Source organism: Narcine bancroftii, chromosome 3 (genome assembly GCF_036971445.1).
Source record: "Narcine bancroftii isolate sNarBan1 chromosome 3, sNarBan1.hap1, whole genome shotgun sequence".
Lineage (NCBI taxonomy): Eukaryota > Metazoa > Chordata > Chondrichthyes > Torpediniformes > Narcinidae > Narcine > Narcine bancroftii.
In genome coordinates, this window is record NC_091471.1 from 369661565 (window position 1) to 369680919 (window position 19355).

General features: G+C 38.5%; 1 protein-coding gene across 5 annotated transcripts in view; it reads left to right on the forward strand.

Moving 5' to 3' along the window:
* Positions 1 to 19355, forward strand: part of LOC138759594 (SEC14-like protein 1) — a 38720-nt gene that overhangs the window by 17887 nt on the left and 1478 nt on the right. For all 5 annotated transcript variants that reach the window (XM_069930279.1, XM_069930281.1, XM_069930280.1 and 2 more), the window contains 12 exons: positions 5868 to 5999; positions 7229 to 7357; positions 9134 to 9377; positions 11899 to 12008; positions 13882 to 14071; positions 15075 to 15163; positions 15558 to 15628; positions 15764 to 15935; positions 16034 to 16168; positions 16516 to 16650; positions 16812 to 17063; positions 17211 to 17389. In XM_069930279.1, coding sequence (XP_069786380.1) covers positions 5868 to 5999; positions 7229 to 7357; positions 9134 to 9377; positions 11899 to 12008; positions 13882 to 14071; positions 15075 to 15163; positions 15558 to 15628; positions 15764 to 15935; positions 16034 to 16168; positions 16516 to 16650; positions 16812 to 17063; positions 17211 to 17389 — 1838 coding nt within the window. The remainder of the gene's footprint in view (positions 1 to 5867; positions 6000 to 7228; positions 7358 to 9133; positions 9378 to 11898; positions 12009 to 13881; positions 14072 to 15074; positions 15164 to 15557; positions 15629 to 15763; positions 15936 to 16033; positions 16169 to 16515; positions 16651 to 16811; positions 17064 to 17210; positions 17390 to 19355) is intronic.

Sequence of the window (19355 nt, forward strand, 5' to 3'; positions counted from 1 at the left end):
CTCTCTCCCCTCTACCCACCCCTCTCCAATACCCATAAATATTCAACATATACAATATAATAAAACCATAAAACAATATCTTCACACAAAAGAAAATAAATAAGAAAAATGTTTATTACACACTGAATCTAGTCATTTTGTCTTCTTATCTAGGGGATGGGGGTCGTAGGCAAGCTCTCTCTGATATGTTCCATGTATGGTTCCCAAATTTGTTTAAACATTGTGACTTTATTTTTTAAATTGTATGTTATTTTTTCCAATGGAATACATTTATTCATTTCCAAGTACCATTGCTGTATACTCATGCTCTCTTCCATTTTCCAAGTTGATACATTTTTTTTCCTATCGCTAAGGCTATCATAATGAATTTTTTTTGCACTTTATCCAATTTGAGGCCTAATTCTCTACTTCTTGTGTTACTTAAAAGAAAGATCTCTTTTTTTGGTATGTTATTTTTTGTAATTTTATTTAGTATCTGATTTAGTTCTTCCCAAAATGTGTTCACTTTCGTACATGCCCAAGTTGCATGTAATGTTGTTGCCATTTCCTTCTTACAGCGAAAGCATCTATCTGATAATGTTGAATCCCATTTTGTTTTATTTTTGAGGAGTAAAATATACCCTGTGTAACCAATTATACTGTATCATGCGTAACCTTGTGTTTATTGTATTCTTTATAGTTCCAGAACATAACTTTTCCAAAACTTCATTTTTTATCTTTATGTTTAGATCCTTTTTCCACTTCTGCTTAGGTTTATAGTTTATTTAATTTTTCCTTCTCTTGCAGCATCTTGTACATGTTGGTTATAAATCTTTTAATTATCATTGTGTCTGTAATTACATATTCAAAGCTGCTTCCTTCAGGTAATTTCAAGCTGTTTCCCAATTTGTCCTTTAAATACACTTTCAATTGATATGCAAACATTGTACCATGAGTTATTCCATATTTGTACTTCAACTGTTCAAAGGTTAATAAATTATTTCCAAAAAAACAGTTTTCCATTCTTTTGACTCCTTTTCTCTCCCATTCTCTAAAGGAAAGGTTGCCTATTGTAAAAGGGATTAGCGGATTTTGCTTCAATAGTAATTTTGGTATTTGATCATTCATTTTTTTCATTTCTAAGTGGATCTTCTTCCATGTATTAAGTAAATGATGCAGTACTGGTGAGTTTTTATATTGCACCAGCTTTTCATCCCACTTATAAAGTATATGTTCCGATACCTTTTCCCCTATTTTATCTAGTTCTATCTTAGTCCAGTCTGGTTTTTCCCTTGTCTGGTTTCTTTTTGGCTTGGCTTCGCGGATGAAGATTTATGGAGGGGGTAAAAAGTCTACGTCAGCTGCAGGCTCGTTTGTGGCTGACAAGTCCGATGCGGGACAGGCAGACACGATTGCAGCGGTTGCAGGGGAAAATTGGTTGGTTGGGGTTGGGTGTTGGGTTTTTCCTCCTTTGCCTTTTGTCAGTGAGGTGGGCTCTGCGGTCTTCTTCAAAGGAGGTTGCTGCCCGCCAAACTGTGAGGCGCCAAGATGCACGGTTTGAGGCGTTATCAGCCCACTGGCGGTGGTCAATGTGGCAGGCACCAAGAGATTTCTTTAGGCAGTCCTTGTACCTTTTCTTTGGTGCACCTCTGTCACGGTGGCCAGTGGAAAGCTCACATATAACACGATCTTGGGAAGGCGATGGTCCTCCATTCTGGAGACGTGACCCATCCAGCGCAGCTGGATCTTCAGCAGCGTGGACTCGATGCTGTCGACCTCTGCCATCTCGAGTACTTCGACGTTAGGGATGTAAGCGCTCCAATGGATGTTGAGGATGGAGCGGAGACAACGCTAGTGGAAGCGTTCTAGGAGCCGTAGGTGGTGCCGGTAGAGGACCCATGATTCGGAGCCGAACAGGAGTGTGGGTATGACAACGGCTCTGTATACGCTTATCTTTGTGAGGTTTTTCAGTTGGTTGTTTTTCCAGACTCTTTTGTGTAGTCTTCCAAAGGCGCTATTTGCCTTGGCAAGTCTGTTGTCTATCTCATTGTCGATCCTTGCATCTGATGAAATGGTGCAGCCGAGATAGGTAAACTGGTTGACCGTTTTGAGTTTTGTGTGCCCGATGGAGATGTGGGGGGGCTGGTAATCATGGTGGGGAGCTGGCTGATGGAGGACCTCAGTTTTCTTCAGGCTGACTTCCAGGCCAAACATTTTGGCAGTTTCCGCAAAGCAGGACGTCAAGCGCTGAAGAGCTGGCTCTGAATGGGCAACTAAAGCGGCATCGTCTGCAAAGAGTAGTTCACGGACAAGTTTCTCTTTTGTCTTGGTGTGAGCTTGCAGGCGCCTCAGATTGAAGAGACTGCCATCCGTGCGGTACCGGATGTAAACAGCGTCTTCATTGTTGGGGTCTTTCATGGCTTGGTTCAGCATCATGCTGAAGAAGATTAAAAAGAGGGTTGGTGCCAGAACACAGCCTTGCTTCACGCCATTGTTAATGGAGAAGGGTTCAGAGAGCTCATTGCTGTATCTGACCCGACCTTGTTGGTTTTCGTGCAGTTGGATAATCATGTTGAGGAACTTTGGGGGACATCCGATGCGCTCTAGTATTTGCCAAAGCCCTTTCCTGCTCACGGTGTCGAAGGCTTTGGTGAGGTCAACAAAGGTGATGTAGAGTCCTTTGTTTTCCAAGAAAAGTGCAGAGAACAAAACAAAGGACTCTACATCACCTTTGTTGACCTCACCAAAGCCTTCGACACCGTGAGCAGGAAAGGGCTTTGGCAAATACTAGAGCGCATCGGATGTCCCCCAAAGTTCCTCAACATGATTGTCTGGTAAAAATCTGATAAATACCTCAATTGTGCAGCTCTATAATAATTTCTAAGATTTGGTAACTGTACACCACTTTGATTATACCTCTCTGCTAATTTATCTACCGCTACCTTTGGATTCCTTCCTTTCCACAAGATTGGCCGTCTTATATCTTGCATACATCTCTTTTCCACCTCTTTGCCACCTCCATCCCCCTTTTCCCCATTTTCATCTCTTAGTTTTCTCTTATTACACTTAATATATGACAACACATTTAAGACATAAAGTACCCCTGAAGTTCCCACATTCACTAATACCTTAACCCCAAAAGTTCCCCCCCCCCCCCTCTGAGTTGCCCCCTACCCCTTGCCAGGCAACTACAACTTCCCTTTTCATTTTGGTTGTGATCTTGTTCGCAGCGTCAACTGATTTTGCAGTGACGGTTAACAAAGCTCTCTTTTTTTCCCCCTTTCTCCCTTCCTTCCCTTCTCTTTTCCCTCTTTAGTTCCTTATATATACATTATTTTTACATCTTTATTTATACTTTATCGCTGTTTTTCATTCTTGTTACATCTCTTCATCTCTTCTGTCCTGCAAACGTTCTGCGAATTCTTGCGCTTTCTTTGGATCCGAGAACAGTCTCTTTTGCTCCCCGGGTGTAAATATTTTAAGCACGGCTGGATGTCTTGATATGAATTTGTAACCTTTTTTATAAAGTTGATTTTGCTGAATTAAATTCCTTCCTCCTCTTTGAGTTCAAAACTTATGTCTAGGTAAAAAAAAAATATTTTGACCCTTGTATTCCAATGGTTTATTATCTTCTCTAATTTTATTCCTTGCCCGTTCCAGTATATTTTCTCTTGTCGTGTATCAAAACTTTTACTGAGATGGATCTTGGCTTTTGATGTGCCTGTGGTTTTGGAGCTAATGCTCTGTGTGCCCTTTCTATTTCCATTTCTTCCTGCATTTCTGTCATTCCCAGGACTTTTGGGATCCATCCTTTTATAAATTCCTTCATGTCTGTGCCTTCTTCACCCTCCTTCAGGCCCACAATTTTTATGTTGTTTCGCCTACTATAATTTTCCAACATAACAATTTTCTGAGATAACAACTCTTGTGTCTCTTTAATTTTTTTGCCACTTTCTTCCAATTTTTCTCTTGTCATTTACTTCCATTTCTACAGCCGTTTCCCACTCTTCCACATTCTCTACTCCCCTATTTCTGTCATTACCAGTTCTAACCTTTGCATTTTATCTTCTGTTCTTTTAATTTTTCTTTTAATTGCATTAAACTCCAATGATCATCATTCTTTTACTGATCTCATTGGTTCTTCAAAAAAGACTTTATCTATATTCTGTTCATCAGTTTTACCTTCTATTTCTCTGTGAAGATCTTGGTCTTCTTCCTCTTCTGTGTCGGTCTCTGTGTTTGTGTCTTCTGCTCTTCTTTGTGTCTGTGTCTCTTCTATTTTTCCTGATGAGCTGCTTGTATCTCTTTGTCGGGCCTCTTCTTGCTGTTCCTTCCCTCTTGGGCTGCTCGTCTTTTGTGCTTCTTGACGTTTGTCTTCTTGTCGATTGTCCCTCCGTCTGTCTTCCACATCTGTTTTGTTGCACCTTCTTCTGCTGTCTTCCTTATCCTCCAGCTGAGAGCCCTGGTATCGGGCGTCTTTCAGCTGCTCGGTCTGTTACAGCCCGCTCCTCTGCTGAGCCCCCCTCCCACCGGTGTCCTCTTTTTCCTCTGATTGCGCCATTGCGCATTTTTGTTTGGCTCCAAGAGCCATTTTTGTCGTGTACCGGCTGGTGGGTCGCGACTCTGTAGGGCAGGTACTGACCTTGAGGGTCAGGCGCTCCTCGTCATCACAGCGTCCTGTTCCTTCCTGCAGGTAAGGCCGCCTTCCTTCTTCTTTGGCGACTTTTTAACTTTTTTTCCAGCTGTTCTTACTTTCTCCTTCTTGGAAGCCATCTTCTTTCTCTTCTCTGTATCTTTATCTTCTATTTCTTGTACTCTATTTCTGTAATGCTTTGCTTTTTCCTAACTTTTTTTTCCTATTTTCCTGGAGAGGGCTGGTTTCCCGACTGGCCATTACTCCATCACGTGACTCTTCCCCCAGCTTAATGATAATTGATGCAAAGTCAGAGGATAAGGCAGGTATGTGACAAATTATTCATAATCTTGTCACTGAAAGAGTGGGTTTGAAGGAGTTTTTTTTTCCCCTAAACTCTTGTACCTATATTCCTCTTTCATTGTAACTTTCAAACATTTTTCTTGACTACTGGTAAGCCTTTGGACATTTTTCTAAGACCACTTCAAGCACCTTAATGTTAAATTTATTTTACAAATGGTCCAGTGTATTTGCAAATTGAATGAAGAATGTTAATCAAATTTTGTTAGGCTCTGGTGAAGGAATTCAACCTTATCCAATAAATTGTGTTTTTCATAATTTGCTTTTTTAGCTGTAAAGTTTAAGTTCATTCATCTGATATTCAGTTTTCAAAATAAATTGATTTTACATAATTAATGGCAACACGAGCATCAAAATTGTGTTGAAGCATATCATGTTGATTTTTTAAAAATGTTTGTTTGTGGAGTTTATACCAACATTTTGTAAATGTCTGCTTTCTCCCTAGTGAATATTTTGTGTTGATTGATTCTTGTGATTGTACAGGTACATGATCCTTTATTTGGAACCCCTGGTGGACAGTGTGTTCCAAATTTCAGATTTTTCCGGATTTCGGAAAGCCCATCTGAATTGCGCTGCTCTATCCACCTCCACTCCCTTCTAGTCACCCGGCCGTCTTCCCCAAGCGCTGGTCCCTCGGCTGCCCGGCTGCCTCCCCCAAGTGCCAGCCGCCTCTCTCCCCACTTACCGGATTTTGGAGCTTTCCGGATTTTAGCTGTCTAGATAAAGGATTGTGTACCTGTAATTCATGGAGACCCAAGTAAATTTTAAGATTGTTATATTAATGCACTTTGATTTGTGGCAAACCAATGATTATCGCAAGAGGATTTTGAGTATTATTGTTGCACATTATCACGTCTCTCTAATTTATCAGTAATTGCTATTTAAACCTTATCAGATTGCAGGTGTTGATTACATCTACTTTATCCAGAAGAATTCCTTGAACTGGCGAGAGAGGACATTGAAAATAGAAGCCCACAATGAAACCTTTGCCAACCGAGTTGTCATCAATGAGTTCTGCTGTTACACTGTATGTTATCAGTTGAAAAATATTTAAAATTAATGTAAAAGAAAATTGAAGTCCCAACAACTCTATCTCCAGCAGCTTACTACAGTGGAACCCTCTTATAACACAATAGTTGGGATCCAAAAAAATAGCAACGTGAAAAAAGTGGGGTTTCACTATTCTGTTCAATATATACAGACACACACCTCTATCATGGCAGCAACCCCCCTCTGTTCGCAGCAGCTCCCACCCCGCCACCCCCCATTCACGACCCTCGCACCGCCCATTCTCAGCAACACACCACCCCGCTTTCATCAATGCAATGAATTCCCCACCAAAATGAACATTACTATTCTTAATCATTTAGATGCGCCACAATGTCGTAGCCTTGTAATTTGATTTCCATGTTTTAAATTTAAATGCTGCTTTCTTCCACACTCAGTGGTAAATGTTGTCCATGATCTGTATGCCCACAGAGATCATTCACTCATGGTAAGGAATGCACCATGTACAAATCGTACTTTGTCACAGTGGTTTAGCAGCTCGTTTCCATATGAGCATTGCTTATTCTGTAGTGTTTCAGAAAATGCTAGAAAACCAGTGTATTTTTAATGACCTATAGCACGAGAGATATGAAAATTGACATTAATCTGCCAGCAATCCCATGGTTCAATGTTTATAATTTTTCTCAATATCACTTGATTTATAGGGCTATCATTTATAAAAGCACTAATTTATATTTGGTGTGATCATTTGTGATTTTGTAAGGCAATCAAAATTAAGGAAAATAGTTCACAACCATTGGATAACTGGTATTTTTCAGCTAATATGCTTCTCTGTTTAACAAGTTAATGTATAATTGTGGAGTTGAAGCAATGTTAATACAGTCTTATAATTATGTAACTGCAGTGTGAAGAAATATTGTTTCTACATTGTTAATGAACTGTATAATTCAGAGGTTGAATTTAAATGTTTCTTTTGATCTGGCCTGGGTTTGATGCTCAATATTATATCAAAAGGTTTTATGGCCACTTGCAAGCTCATCAATAATAGTCCAATCCCAATACCTAATAATAATCTGTGAATTACGGTTTTTGTAGGAATATCTGGAGATTTTATTTCTATATTTGGTGTGGAGATGCTGTGTGTGTGATAGATATATATGTGTGTTCTTTCCCTCTCTCATTAACCAATATTTGAAACTATTGAAAATTGGGTCTGAACCTGGACTATCTTGTTTTGTGTGCTGTTAGGTTCATCAAGAAAATGAAGATTGGACTTGTTTTGAGCAGTCTGCAAGTCTTGATATAAAGTCCTTTTTTGGGTTTGAAAGTACTGTTGAAAAGATAGCAATGAAACAGTATGCCAGCAGTATAAAAAAGGTATGTAACTATAAAGACACTTAGTTCTACTTCTGTATATGTTCTAAACTTGGCAGCTGAATTATGAGTGCAGATATAATCTTGTCATGAAGAAAATACCCAAAAGTGTCAGGCCTACTTCACGTGACTATATTATTTTGTTTTGTGGTAAGTTTACATGTAAAATACATGCACATCTATCTACTGAAGATTTTTTTTCACATTATGGTGAAATAATTGAAACTGTTTTAATATAACTGATTTAGTTACCCATGTCAATCCTTTTTCTGCTTTGTTTGTAAAATATTGATATTTTATGCAGGTTAACACAGGTGCAGAGTTGCTCCATTAGTTCGGGAGTTGTGGATGGAAATGAAGGTTGTCTAAGGTTACAAGAGGCTATAGACAGGTTGCAGAGTTGGGCAGAAAAATGGCAGATGGATTTCAATCTGGATAAGTATTGGGTGATGCATTGGAAGGACTAACCAGAAGGCTGGGTACAGGGTTAATGGTCGATTACTTAAGAGTGTGGATAAACAGAGGGACCTTGAAGTACAAATCCATACAACCCTTAAGGTTGCCGCACAGGTTGAATGGATAGTTAAAAAGGCTTATGGGATGCTGGGATTGAATTCAGGAGTAGCGGGGTCATGTTACAATTCTACAAATCTTTGGTAAGACCACACTTGGAGTATTGTGTTCAGTTCTGGTTACCTCATTATAGGAAGGATGGGGAAGCTATGGAAAGAGTGCAGAGGAGATTTACCAGGATGATTCCTGAATTGGGAAATCAGTTTTATGAGGCAAGGTTTAGTAAAGCTGGGATTTTTCTCTTTGGTGCCTAGAAGGATGAGAGGAGACTTGATAGAGGTTTACAAGATTATGAGAGGCATAGGGTGGACAGTCAGGACCTGTTTCCCAGGGCAGAATCAGCCAACACCAGAGGGCATATGTGCAAAGTTAAGGGGGGGGGGGGAGTTTAGGGGAGATATCAGGGGCAAGTTTTTTAACACAGAGTTGTGGGTGTCTGGAATGCATTGCCAGAGATAGTGATAGAAGCTGAAACATTGGGGCCATTTAAGAGTCTCTTAGACATATGGATGAAAGAAGGAGGTTTAGTTTTTTTAGGAAGGAATATATGGGATGTCACAACATTGAGGACCAAGGGGCCTGTAACTGTGCTGTATTGTTTTAACTTCTATTAAAATAATTTCTTTATAGTTTGAAATGTTGTTCTTCATGGGAAGTTTGGTTACTTCTGGTCATGCCCGCCTGCAACTTTTTGTGTCATTTCTTCGTTGCGATCAAGAGGTGTAAAGAGCAACCTGCTTCAGCGCCAGAAGACATTTGCCTTGTATTCCAGTGATTTCTAATTCAACAATGACCTCCAAGTGATTAAGTTGTGTTTTGTGGAGAAATGCAAAAGTCTTTAGACTCTAGTAAAAACACAGGAAAACTGGAGGAACTCAGCAGATCTAAACTATATAACCAATGTTTTGGGCATGAGCTCTCTTGTGCTTTAACCTGCTGATACTGTAGAAGGTTTTTCTCTTGGATTTGCCTGGAGTAAAAGGTGGCAAAAAAAAACTTTTCAGTACCCTTTTCATCCTGTGGTCATCCTTTCAAACTAATTGTAACTTTCCCTTTTGTACAGCTGAATTTTAAATATAGATAATTTGGGGATTATTGTCAACATTTCTTCTATTACCCTCCTACCCCAAGTTCATTTTTAGTAGATTCATATTGAACAATATTTGTGTTTTGTATGTTAGCAAGCTATGTTTGTGCCTTTAATAGGGGAAAGAAATAATTGAATATTACTTAAAACAATTGGAGGAAGAAAGAATTACCTATATACCACGTTGGACACCAAGAGTAAAAATTAACATAGAAAAGTCAGTTCCAGCTCAGAAGCTAACGTCCTCTCCAGCTGTGGCCATACCTAAACGAGGTGATGCCGTTAGAAAGGAAGAACATATCAATAAGGACTTGATTGCTGCTTCCAGTAATTCGCCTGATTCTCTCTCAGGAACACCAGATGGTAAACATTAATTATTATAACTATTCAATTGCATGTTTATATAATCATTGCACAGTCTAAAAATAGCTCAGGCTCAGTTCTTATGTTTAGGCTTGAATGAGAAACAGTAATGTATTTATTTATCCTGAGTATTTAAAATCAGTTTAAGCAATATGATTGGAATAACAAATGTTTATGAAGCTTAAGTAAACATTGAGGAGCTCCAGGAATTCAGTGGGTCACACAACATCCATGCTTCGGGTCGGGACCCATTGTTGAAGCCATGTGCATGAAGGGATGAAAAAGGAGAGTAAAGAGTGAGGTGATAAAGTATTAGACAAAATGTTGAAGAGGTGGAGGTTTGTGGACCGAAGTGAATAGGTGAAGAGACATGTAGAGGGAGAGCCCAATGGGAGGAGTGGAGGTTAGCGAGAAGAGTCACAAGGGGAGGAGGGAAAAAAGATGCTGAAACAGTGGAACAGACAGGCAGGGATTACTTAAAATTAGAAACATTAATGTTATTGGGTTTAAGGTTGTCCAGGAAGAACATGAAATGTTGTTCAAGTTTATGTTTAGTTTCATCCTAGCAATGAATGAAAAATAGGACAGACATATCTGTGGGGAATGTTTTTCTTGAATTGAAATGATTGGCTACTGAAAGTTCTAGCTAAATCCACTGACAGAGCACAGGTGTTAGGCTATGTAATCACTCAATCTGTGCTTGGTCTCACCAGTGCAAATGAACATTGCCGGTTAGACAATGTGCATGCAAAGTTCTGTCTCTCCTGGAAGATCTGTTGTGGTGGTGGTGGGTGGTGGGTGGGGGGTGGGTGGTATGTGGGGGAGATGTAGGCACAAACTTTCCACTTTCTGTGATTATAGAAGAAATCCCTGAGGGGGTAGAACAGTGGGTGGGGAGGGGAGAGTGGACCTGGGAGCCTTGAAGATACTGATCCCTGCAAAAGGCAGATATGGATGGGGAGGGAAGGTAAACTGTGGCTGGTGGTGGAATTGTACTGAAATTGGCAGAAATGTCAGAGAATAACGTGTTCAATGCAGTGCCTGATGGGATTAAAAGTGAGGACAAAAAGGACTCTGTCCTTGTTCTGCTTGGGGAGGAGGAGTTGGAGTGTGATTGGAAGTACAAGAAATGGAGGAAATACGGGTACGTGCTATATCAATGATGTGGGTAAAATCCATGTGTTGAAGAAAGAGGACATGAAGTGGACAGTCTCATCCTGGGAACAGATAGGGCGGGAGAATTGGGGGAAAGGAATACTGTCCTTACAAGAAATGGTGAGAAGAGGTGTAATCTAAATAGCTATGATAGTATATGTTTGAAGATAATTTGTCTGCTGAGAGGAATACAGTGAGGTCCAGAAAGGGGCGAGAGCTATCTGAAACAATCAAGGTAAATTTAAGGCCAGGATGAAAGTTGGCAGTGAAATGAATGGAAGCTTTGAGTTCTGCACAAGTACAAGAGGTTAGTCAGTGCAGTCATCGATGTAGATGTTCAGATGGGAAATGGTACCTGAATAGGATTGGAAGAGAGACTGTTCCACATACTCATCAAAAAGTCAGGCATGACTGGGACCAATGCTTTTGACTACCCATTGAATTGGGAGCACTCAAAGGAGAAGGTAAGGATAATGAGAAGTTCCACCAAGCACAGAAGAGTATTAATCAATGGGGACTGGATGTATTGAGGGATTGCACTTCATAATGAAGATGAGATGGTAAGGGCTGAAGAATTAGAAGTCTACAAAGAGGTGAAGAGTGTGAGTAGAAAGTATGTTGGAAGGGACTATATGGGGGTTTGGTGGTGGGGGGTTTAAGATATTGTCAAGGTATGGGGAAATGAGTTTGATGGAACAGGCAGAAACTGGGTTTCCCAGGCTATTTCTCTGAGCTTTGGTTGAGAGATGGAAGGTAGTGTAGAGTTGGGGAACTATCACATAGTGATGATCACAGGTCGATCACCTGAACTGAAGAGAGTAATGATAGTTTAGGGGTAGATGGAGAAGATGGGATTTTTCTTATTTCAAAATAAACTATTCACAAAAAATATTTTTACATTTATAATGTCGTATTCATTTGTACATTGTAGCATTCACCATTTATCGCACTATTACCACTATTGTGGCCACACCAGGGTTACTTCCCCTTCTGTTGTTTGTGGGGCTTCACCACCAATCTCAGCCCCTCAATGCTGGACAGCAGAAGGACCCCTCAAAGCTCTTGCATACCTCAGCAATGCTTCAGTGGATTCCTCAGCATGAGGAGCTGTCTGAAAGCTAATGTCTGGCCACAACAATTTTGAGGTCAGTATGCCAGATGTCAGCTGCATCTCCCTTGTGGGTTTAATAGGTGAATAAGGGGTAAAGTATCCATTATTTTGCTGACCTTGTTTGATTCAAAAATGCTGATGCAAAACATAAAAGTGTAATTTGTTTTCAGCACAGGTAAGAAGTGCTGGATTTTTAGGTTAAAATGGTGTGACCTCTCAATTTGTGAGTAATATTAAGATCTGATTGTGTTTTAGATAAATTAGATGCTGATTATATTGAGCGTTATTTGGGAGATTTGACACCACTGCAAGAGAGCTGTCTCATTCGGCTTCGAACGTGGCTTCAAGAAGCACACAAGGGCAAGGTAAAGTTTTAAAAGCCAGAATGACCAACAATAGTTTTTCTTCATTTGACCATCTGTATCTTCTAGCCTACTTTCTTGATAGAAAGCAATTGTTTAATTGTAAATTCTTTAAGTTGATTTTCCTGAATTTTGCAATACAGGTAATACCCCGTCTAATGAATACTCATTTTATAAAAATTAGCTTTAACAAATAACCTTTGTTCACTTTCCAAAATAAATTTGAATGGGTTTTCACTTTTATGAAAATAGCCTTCAATAGGAGTGAATTGTTCTTCACTTTAAGCCAGTTCACCTTCTGAAAGGTTTCAAAGGAATGCTCAAGTTTTGAAACCGAGTGTACCTGTATATTATTGATCTCAGCTCAACAAAATATTGTAAATAATACAGTACAACTCCGATTATCTGAAATGATCAGGACCAGACCCATTTCAAATAAACTTTTTTTTCCCAGAGAATTAGTAATTTTTAAAAACCACCTAGTAGGAACAGCAAATCACTTGTAACAGTGTTTAAACAACAAGGGAAGACTTTTTAATCATTAAAATAATGTTTAATTCTCAACAAAAAAATGCTAGCCACTCCCCACCGAAACCCCGCTTGTGCCGGGAGCTTAAGGTCCTTGCTGCTGGAACCGGGAGCCCGAGGTCTGCTGCTGACGCCATCGGGAGCCCAATATCCCCAGACAGTTTGGCTCCGAAAAAAATTTGGATGAAGATTTTGGATATCTTTGTTTATTTGAACATTTTGGAAAAACTGGATAACTGAGGATTTCAGAGAATCTGATTTTGGATAATTGGAGTTGTATTGTACATCATTCAGAGTCATGAATAAATAAAGGACAATAATTCTGGTACTTGTTTAATTGGACCAAGATTTACAAGCTGAGAGCTTTTTTTTATGCTATCCAGTGGTGTGTGCATTTTTAAAACTATTTTTGTTTTCATGACTTAGTAATAAAATGTAACAAAAGCACTTAAGTTTGAATTTTTAATTTGTGGTTTCCTGAAACTTTATAGGAAATTGAATGTAATCACAAATTTAATAATTTTTGAGTTTATCATCATCTGATTGCGCCGGTACAACCCGATGAAACAGCATTCTCCATTCTCCTTAGTGCCAAACGTACAGACATAACGCACCTGTTGACAAGACATGCTTAAGACAAATATACACATGTATATAGATATATGAATGTCTTGAATGGTTAGTGTGAACACTTCTTTTGGTAGTTCAACATTCTTACTGCCTGCAGGAATAACCTGTTTCTTAGCCTGATGGTCCTGGCTCTGATACTCTTGTATCTCTTTCCCAATGGAGTAGTTTATTCTAAAGTTAAATCTAAACTTTAAACAAAAAATCTATGCAGTTATAACCTTTGAAAACTTTTATAGTGCATTTAAACAATTTTTTTTCTTAATTTAAGCTGCTCAATAATTTGCTTTTTGATTTCAATAATTCCCATTCATGAAATTAAAAATAATTCACCTAATTGAGGTAGATGCAAGAAATTGTGTCCAAAAATCACAATTTCTGTTTGCCTTGTACCTTGTCTGTGGATTTTGGTTCAGAATTATTTTTGTTTCTTCGGGCTGTGCAGCTTGACCTTTCACTGACTTGTTTCTTTATAGTTCTCAGTGGCATGATCAAGGCAATGTTTCCTCGTTTTAATGCACAAAATTTGTAAAGCATTTTCATGGTTATTTCTATTTAAATCAGTATATCTACTGTAGTTGTGAGCCTGTAACTAAGAATGCAACTGTTGCAAAGCTGTATAATTTGGATAAACAACTGATTGGGTGAACTGCTGTTTTATGAATTGTTTATTTCCATTTAGTAGAAAGGAAATTTCACAGTTGTTTTATGGTTTTCACAGATTCCTAAGGATGAGCACATTTTGAGATTCTTACGAGCTCGTGATTTTAACATTGATAAAGCAAGAGAGCTTCTGTGCCAGTCTTTGACATGGCGTAAGCAACACAAAGTGGACTATCTCTTGGAGACTTGGACACCACCTCAAGTATTGCCTGATTATTACACAGGAGGGTGGCATCATCACGATAGAGGTTACGCAATACCTTGCCTTGTTTATTCCCTCAAAATGAGCTGGGCTGTATTAAACTCCCAATAGTCTACAAGTATTAGTGGCTTTGTATATAACCATGCAAATGTTTGTGGGTTATGACGGACAAGTGTTTGTTTAAATTACCAGGATGCATCCTGAACAGAACCATAACGACTGTAAGATCAGTAGCAGTGCATATAATTTTATTTGCGATTAAAGAGGCAAGCTAGCCGTCCTACAAATGCACAAATTGAACTAGATAAACATGGTGATTCACCCAGGTGTACACCAAGATTGAGCCCCAACTTTTTCACAGCATACACCTCACAATTGGTCCTCCAGCGATGCTCGTGGTTCACAGCCAGGAATGCGCTTGGGGTATCCTCAAGCAAGTCAAGCTCATGTGCTTATTTTTATACACCTGGGGATGAGAGGTTGATCCAGGTGTTGACTCGTGACTTGAGGTTAGGAGGATGAGTGGTTGGAAGACGACTAGGTAAATCCAGTATTTATGGAAATAAGAAAATGGGTCCGACCAGTGAGATGACCCTCCATTTTACAGTCGGTAACCACTATAACATGTTCATTCAGAAGACTGTTGCCCCAATTTGCTCAGTTGTTTGTCATAAGACCATTCTTTCATCCCAGAATTTGTGTTGAATCTTCACTGAACTGCTTCCAATGTAGATACAGTCACCAAAATTAATGACTCTTGGGTTATTGTGTGAATTGCTGGTTTATTAAGTAATAGATGATTGTAATTACAGACAATAATATGCTGCTAATTGTTTTAATTCTATGCTCTGGATAGCTAATTCTTATGAACACTTTATTTTCTTTCATGCTTTCATTTGAGTTTTCCATGCAGTATCTAAATTTCCTTAAGTTTGAATACTTAAGAATTTTTGATACTGGAGGTTTGAAATCCTTTTAAAACATTCCATTTAAATTTTGCTATTAATAACAGGAGTAAGTAATACAGGGCTACATTTCCTTTTAAACAGATGGGAGACCCCTATATATTTTAAGACTGGGGCAAATGGATACCAAAGGTCTTGTCAGAGCACTTGGTGAAGAAGCACTGTTGCGACATGTGAGTGTATTTTAAATTTAATTTCATTATTTCAAGTATTGTGGATGTTAAGTTAGGGTTATACATAATCAGTAAAAAATATTCTCATCACTTGCTTGTTTTTGAATTATGACTAACAGATCATTGACCCAACTGTTGCCCTAAACAATCTCATTTTGGGGAAAAAATATTAAATTGATCAGAAAATATAAACTCAAAATAACTAAAATTATACAGTATAACCATTTGCTCTTGTGCGGATTTCTGAGTGTCTACATCTTTAAAATATGCGATATTGGTCAGTGTCTTTAAAACAGGTGGAAATTTTAATTTCATAATAATGGCAAAATGGTGTTCACTGTTGTTTAAATTTGAGCTAATATTTTTGTCCTTTGGTATTCTTGTTCTTAATCAGGTTCTGTCTATTAATGAAGAAGGATTAAGACGATGTGAAGAAAATACCAATGTATTTGGAAGACCTATCAGGTAATTTCCAAATTTAAATCTTGATAATTGAACTTAAGGCTTTGAACATGTAATGTGGACAGAAAATTGTTTTGAGAATATTTAAATTGTTAGAATATCAGTGTTCTTTTGTTAAAATTGTTGTCTTATTTATAGTTCATGGACATGCTTGGTGGATTTAGAAGGTTTGAATATGAGGCATCTTTGGCGGCCTGGTGTTAAGGCACTGCTGCGAATCATTGAGGTTGTTGAAGCTAACTATCCAGAAACTCTCGGTCGATTGTTAATCCTAAGGGCACCTCGAGTTTTTCCAGTACTTTGGACATTGGTAAGTTGTTGAAATTACTGTGAAACAAATTGTATGTTGTCTATATTTAAATAATTTTCAATTGAATATTGTGATTCTGTGTTCTCTTTTGACTTTAGGTCAGTCCTTTCATTGATGACAATACAAGAAAGAAGTTCCTTATCTATGCAGGGAATGACTACCAAGGACCTGGAGGGCTAGTTGATTACATAGACAAAGAAGTGATCCCTGATTTCCTTGGAGGCGAATGTGTGGTAAGAATCTGACACAGCAAATCTGCTTTGATTCGGGTAATAATGAGGTCTTTATAAGTTTCCTGAAGTTGTACAATTCTGATAGTCCAGATGGCAACAACATACCCAGGCAGAAGATGAGAAGCTGTCACTCAAGCAAGCTTTGGACCTTATTGTAACATTACAAGAGGCTACAAACTAATAGATCAGTGAGAGTGAGATTTAATTATTTTTAAATGTGCAGTATTTAGTTCAAGCCAATACGTCATGGCATCTGATCCCACAAACCTTGATTCTCATTCAGACTAAATCAAGAAAAAATAGGTCTAAAAATACCACCTACCAATATTTTATTGTTTTTCTAATAGTGTGAAGTTCCAGAAGGAGGTTTAATCCCCAAATCTATGTATAGAACTCCGGAAGAGCTTGACAGTGATGACATCAGGCTGCTGACGGAAACCATTTATCAGTCAGCAAGTGTTTTCAAAGGATCGCCTCATGAGGTAAGATCATTGCTCTTCCCTATAGCTATTTCAAAATTTTCTATCCGTAATTTATTCCTTGTTCAAATGCTATTTTATCTTTAATATTTGTCGGAATAGTTCAGAAAATATTGAGCATTTCCTTAGGATGTTGTATATTCTCCATGTTTTTTTTCCCCCAGATATCAATTGAAATAGTGGAAGCATCTTCAGTGATAACCTGGGATTTTGATGTTTTAAAAGGAGATGTTGCATTCAATATTTATCATTCAAAACGAGCACCCCAGCTTCCCAAAAAAGATACTCTTGGGGCCCATGGTATAACGAGCCCTGGAGGAAATAATGTACAGCTTATAGATAAGTCATGGCAACTTGGAATGGATTATAGCATGGTGGAGTCGTCACTGATGTGTAAAGAAGGAGAAAGTGTCCAGGTCAGTTTTGTAATGTTTTACATGGTCATTTGAAACCACAGCTAAGATAGACAATCCTTGTTGTGGTGCCCTATTTAAATAGTGGTTGATCAAATCTTTACTTTTCTAAAAACAACAATTATTTGAAATCTTATTTATCGCTTTTAGGGTTCACATGTAACAAGATGGCCTGGTTTTTATATACTTCAGTGGAGGTTTCACAGTATGCCTTCCTGTGCTACAACCAACCTACCTCGTGTAGATGATGTGCTGGCATCATTGCAGGTGTCATCCCATAAGTGTAAAATTATGTATTACACTGAAGTTATCGGATCAGATGATTTCAGGTAAGGGATATACAACAAATTCTTTGACATATCTATACAGCGCTAAGAACAGTATCAAAGGCTTTTAAGCCACACTATTAGTTAAATCTACTTGTTCTCTGGTTCATAGTAAGGAGACTTTTACTGTTTTTCCACATCATATTCTTCATGCTGACCAGACTAATTCATAGAGAAGCACAAAAACTGCACATGGTGAAATCTTGAGTGAACAAAGAGGATTGAGCATTTCCTTAGGATGTTTTATATTCTGGGATTTTGATGTTTTAAAAGGAGATATTGCATTCAATATTTATCATTCAAAACGAGCACCCCAGCTTCCCAAAAAAAGATACTCTTGGGGCCCATGGTATAACGAGCCCTGGAGGAAATAATGTACAGCTTATAGATAAGTCATGGCCACTTGGAATGGATTATAGCATGGTGGAGTCGTCACTGATGTGTAAACTAACTATCCAGAAACTCTCGGTCGATTGTTAATCCTAAGGGCACCTCGAGTTTTTCCAGTACTTTGGACATTGGTAAGTTGTTGAAATTACTGTGAAACAAATTGTATGTTGTCTCTATTTAAATAATTTTCAATTGAATATTGTGATTCTGTGTTCTCTTTTGACTTGAGGCAGGCAGCATCCATGGACAAAAATGGTCAGTCAACATTTCTGTTCAGGACCCTTTATTGAGACTCAACACTTAGTGTTTGTTTACCATTCCTACAGACCTCCTCCTCTTCACTGTTAGTCAATCCTCAAATGTCTCACCCAGCCATCAACAAATTCCTGCCAGGACACTGAACACTTCCTCAGTGTCTATCCCTTTGACAAGGAATCCTGAATCTATACTAATTATCCTTGTGCCCATCCACAACAGTTGAGGAGAAGCTCTTGGACACCCCCATCCAGCAAGTTTCCTGTTTTTCATCACTGACCTTTAATCTCCAGTTGCTGGAGACATTAATTGCCTGAACTACTTCACCCCCTCTGCAAAACACATCCCAATAAGAATAGAAACTATAAATAAGAAAATTACCAAGAATTCCAAAAATAGTTTTAGTGCTGGCATCAGATCAAATTTAAATTAACTCTCAAAATTAGCAATAATTTGAGCTGACTATTTAAAACTGATGGTATGTTATAGTGGCTGTATGTAATTTGCTTGTAAGCACAGGAAAATATAATTTATTACCAAACTAACAATTCAGGAGTCTGGATTGATGATCTGGAAACTTGAGTTCAAATCTCAATATGACACAGGAATTTAAACTCATTTGATTAGAATATTTAGGAATAAAAAAATGCCATTTTCATTATTGGTGACCAAGTGATGGTTGGTTTGCCATGATAGATGGCCCTTCTGGTTCACTAATGTTACTTTTTGAAAACAAAAACAACTTTATTTTGGTTTGACATTAATTAAGAGTCACTCAGCACAGAAAAAAATCTTTCAGCCAACCGTGCATGGTATTCATCAAACACATTTTTACTGATCCTATTTTTGCACTTCTTCCCCCATTCCTATCAGTGCTCCCAGATCCTACCACTCGTCCACACTAGGGACAATAAACAGTGACCAATTAACCAACCATTCTGTGCAACCTTGGAATGTGGAAGGAACTGGAGCACTGAGTTGAAACCTACATCGTCACATGGATAATGTACAAACTCCTCCAGTATTAGAGGTCAACGTTGCGATTGGATCGCTGAAGCTTTGAGTCAGCAGTTCTACACGCTGTGTCACTTTTACACAGCAATATGATTGACTGTTAAATGGTCAAACAAGTTTTGTCAAAGCGTGGTCTTCTGAAGAAGTATTTTGGAGATGATCAATTAATTGAAAATTCAAGCATTTCCTTCATTATTGTTCACCAAGATATGGGCATCAATTTTATTGTCCATTTTAAGAGCCTCTGAGAAGATGAGTGATGTTTCTTTTTTGATCCACTGCGGACCCCATGGTAAAAGTACTCCCAGCC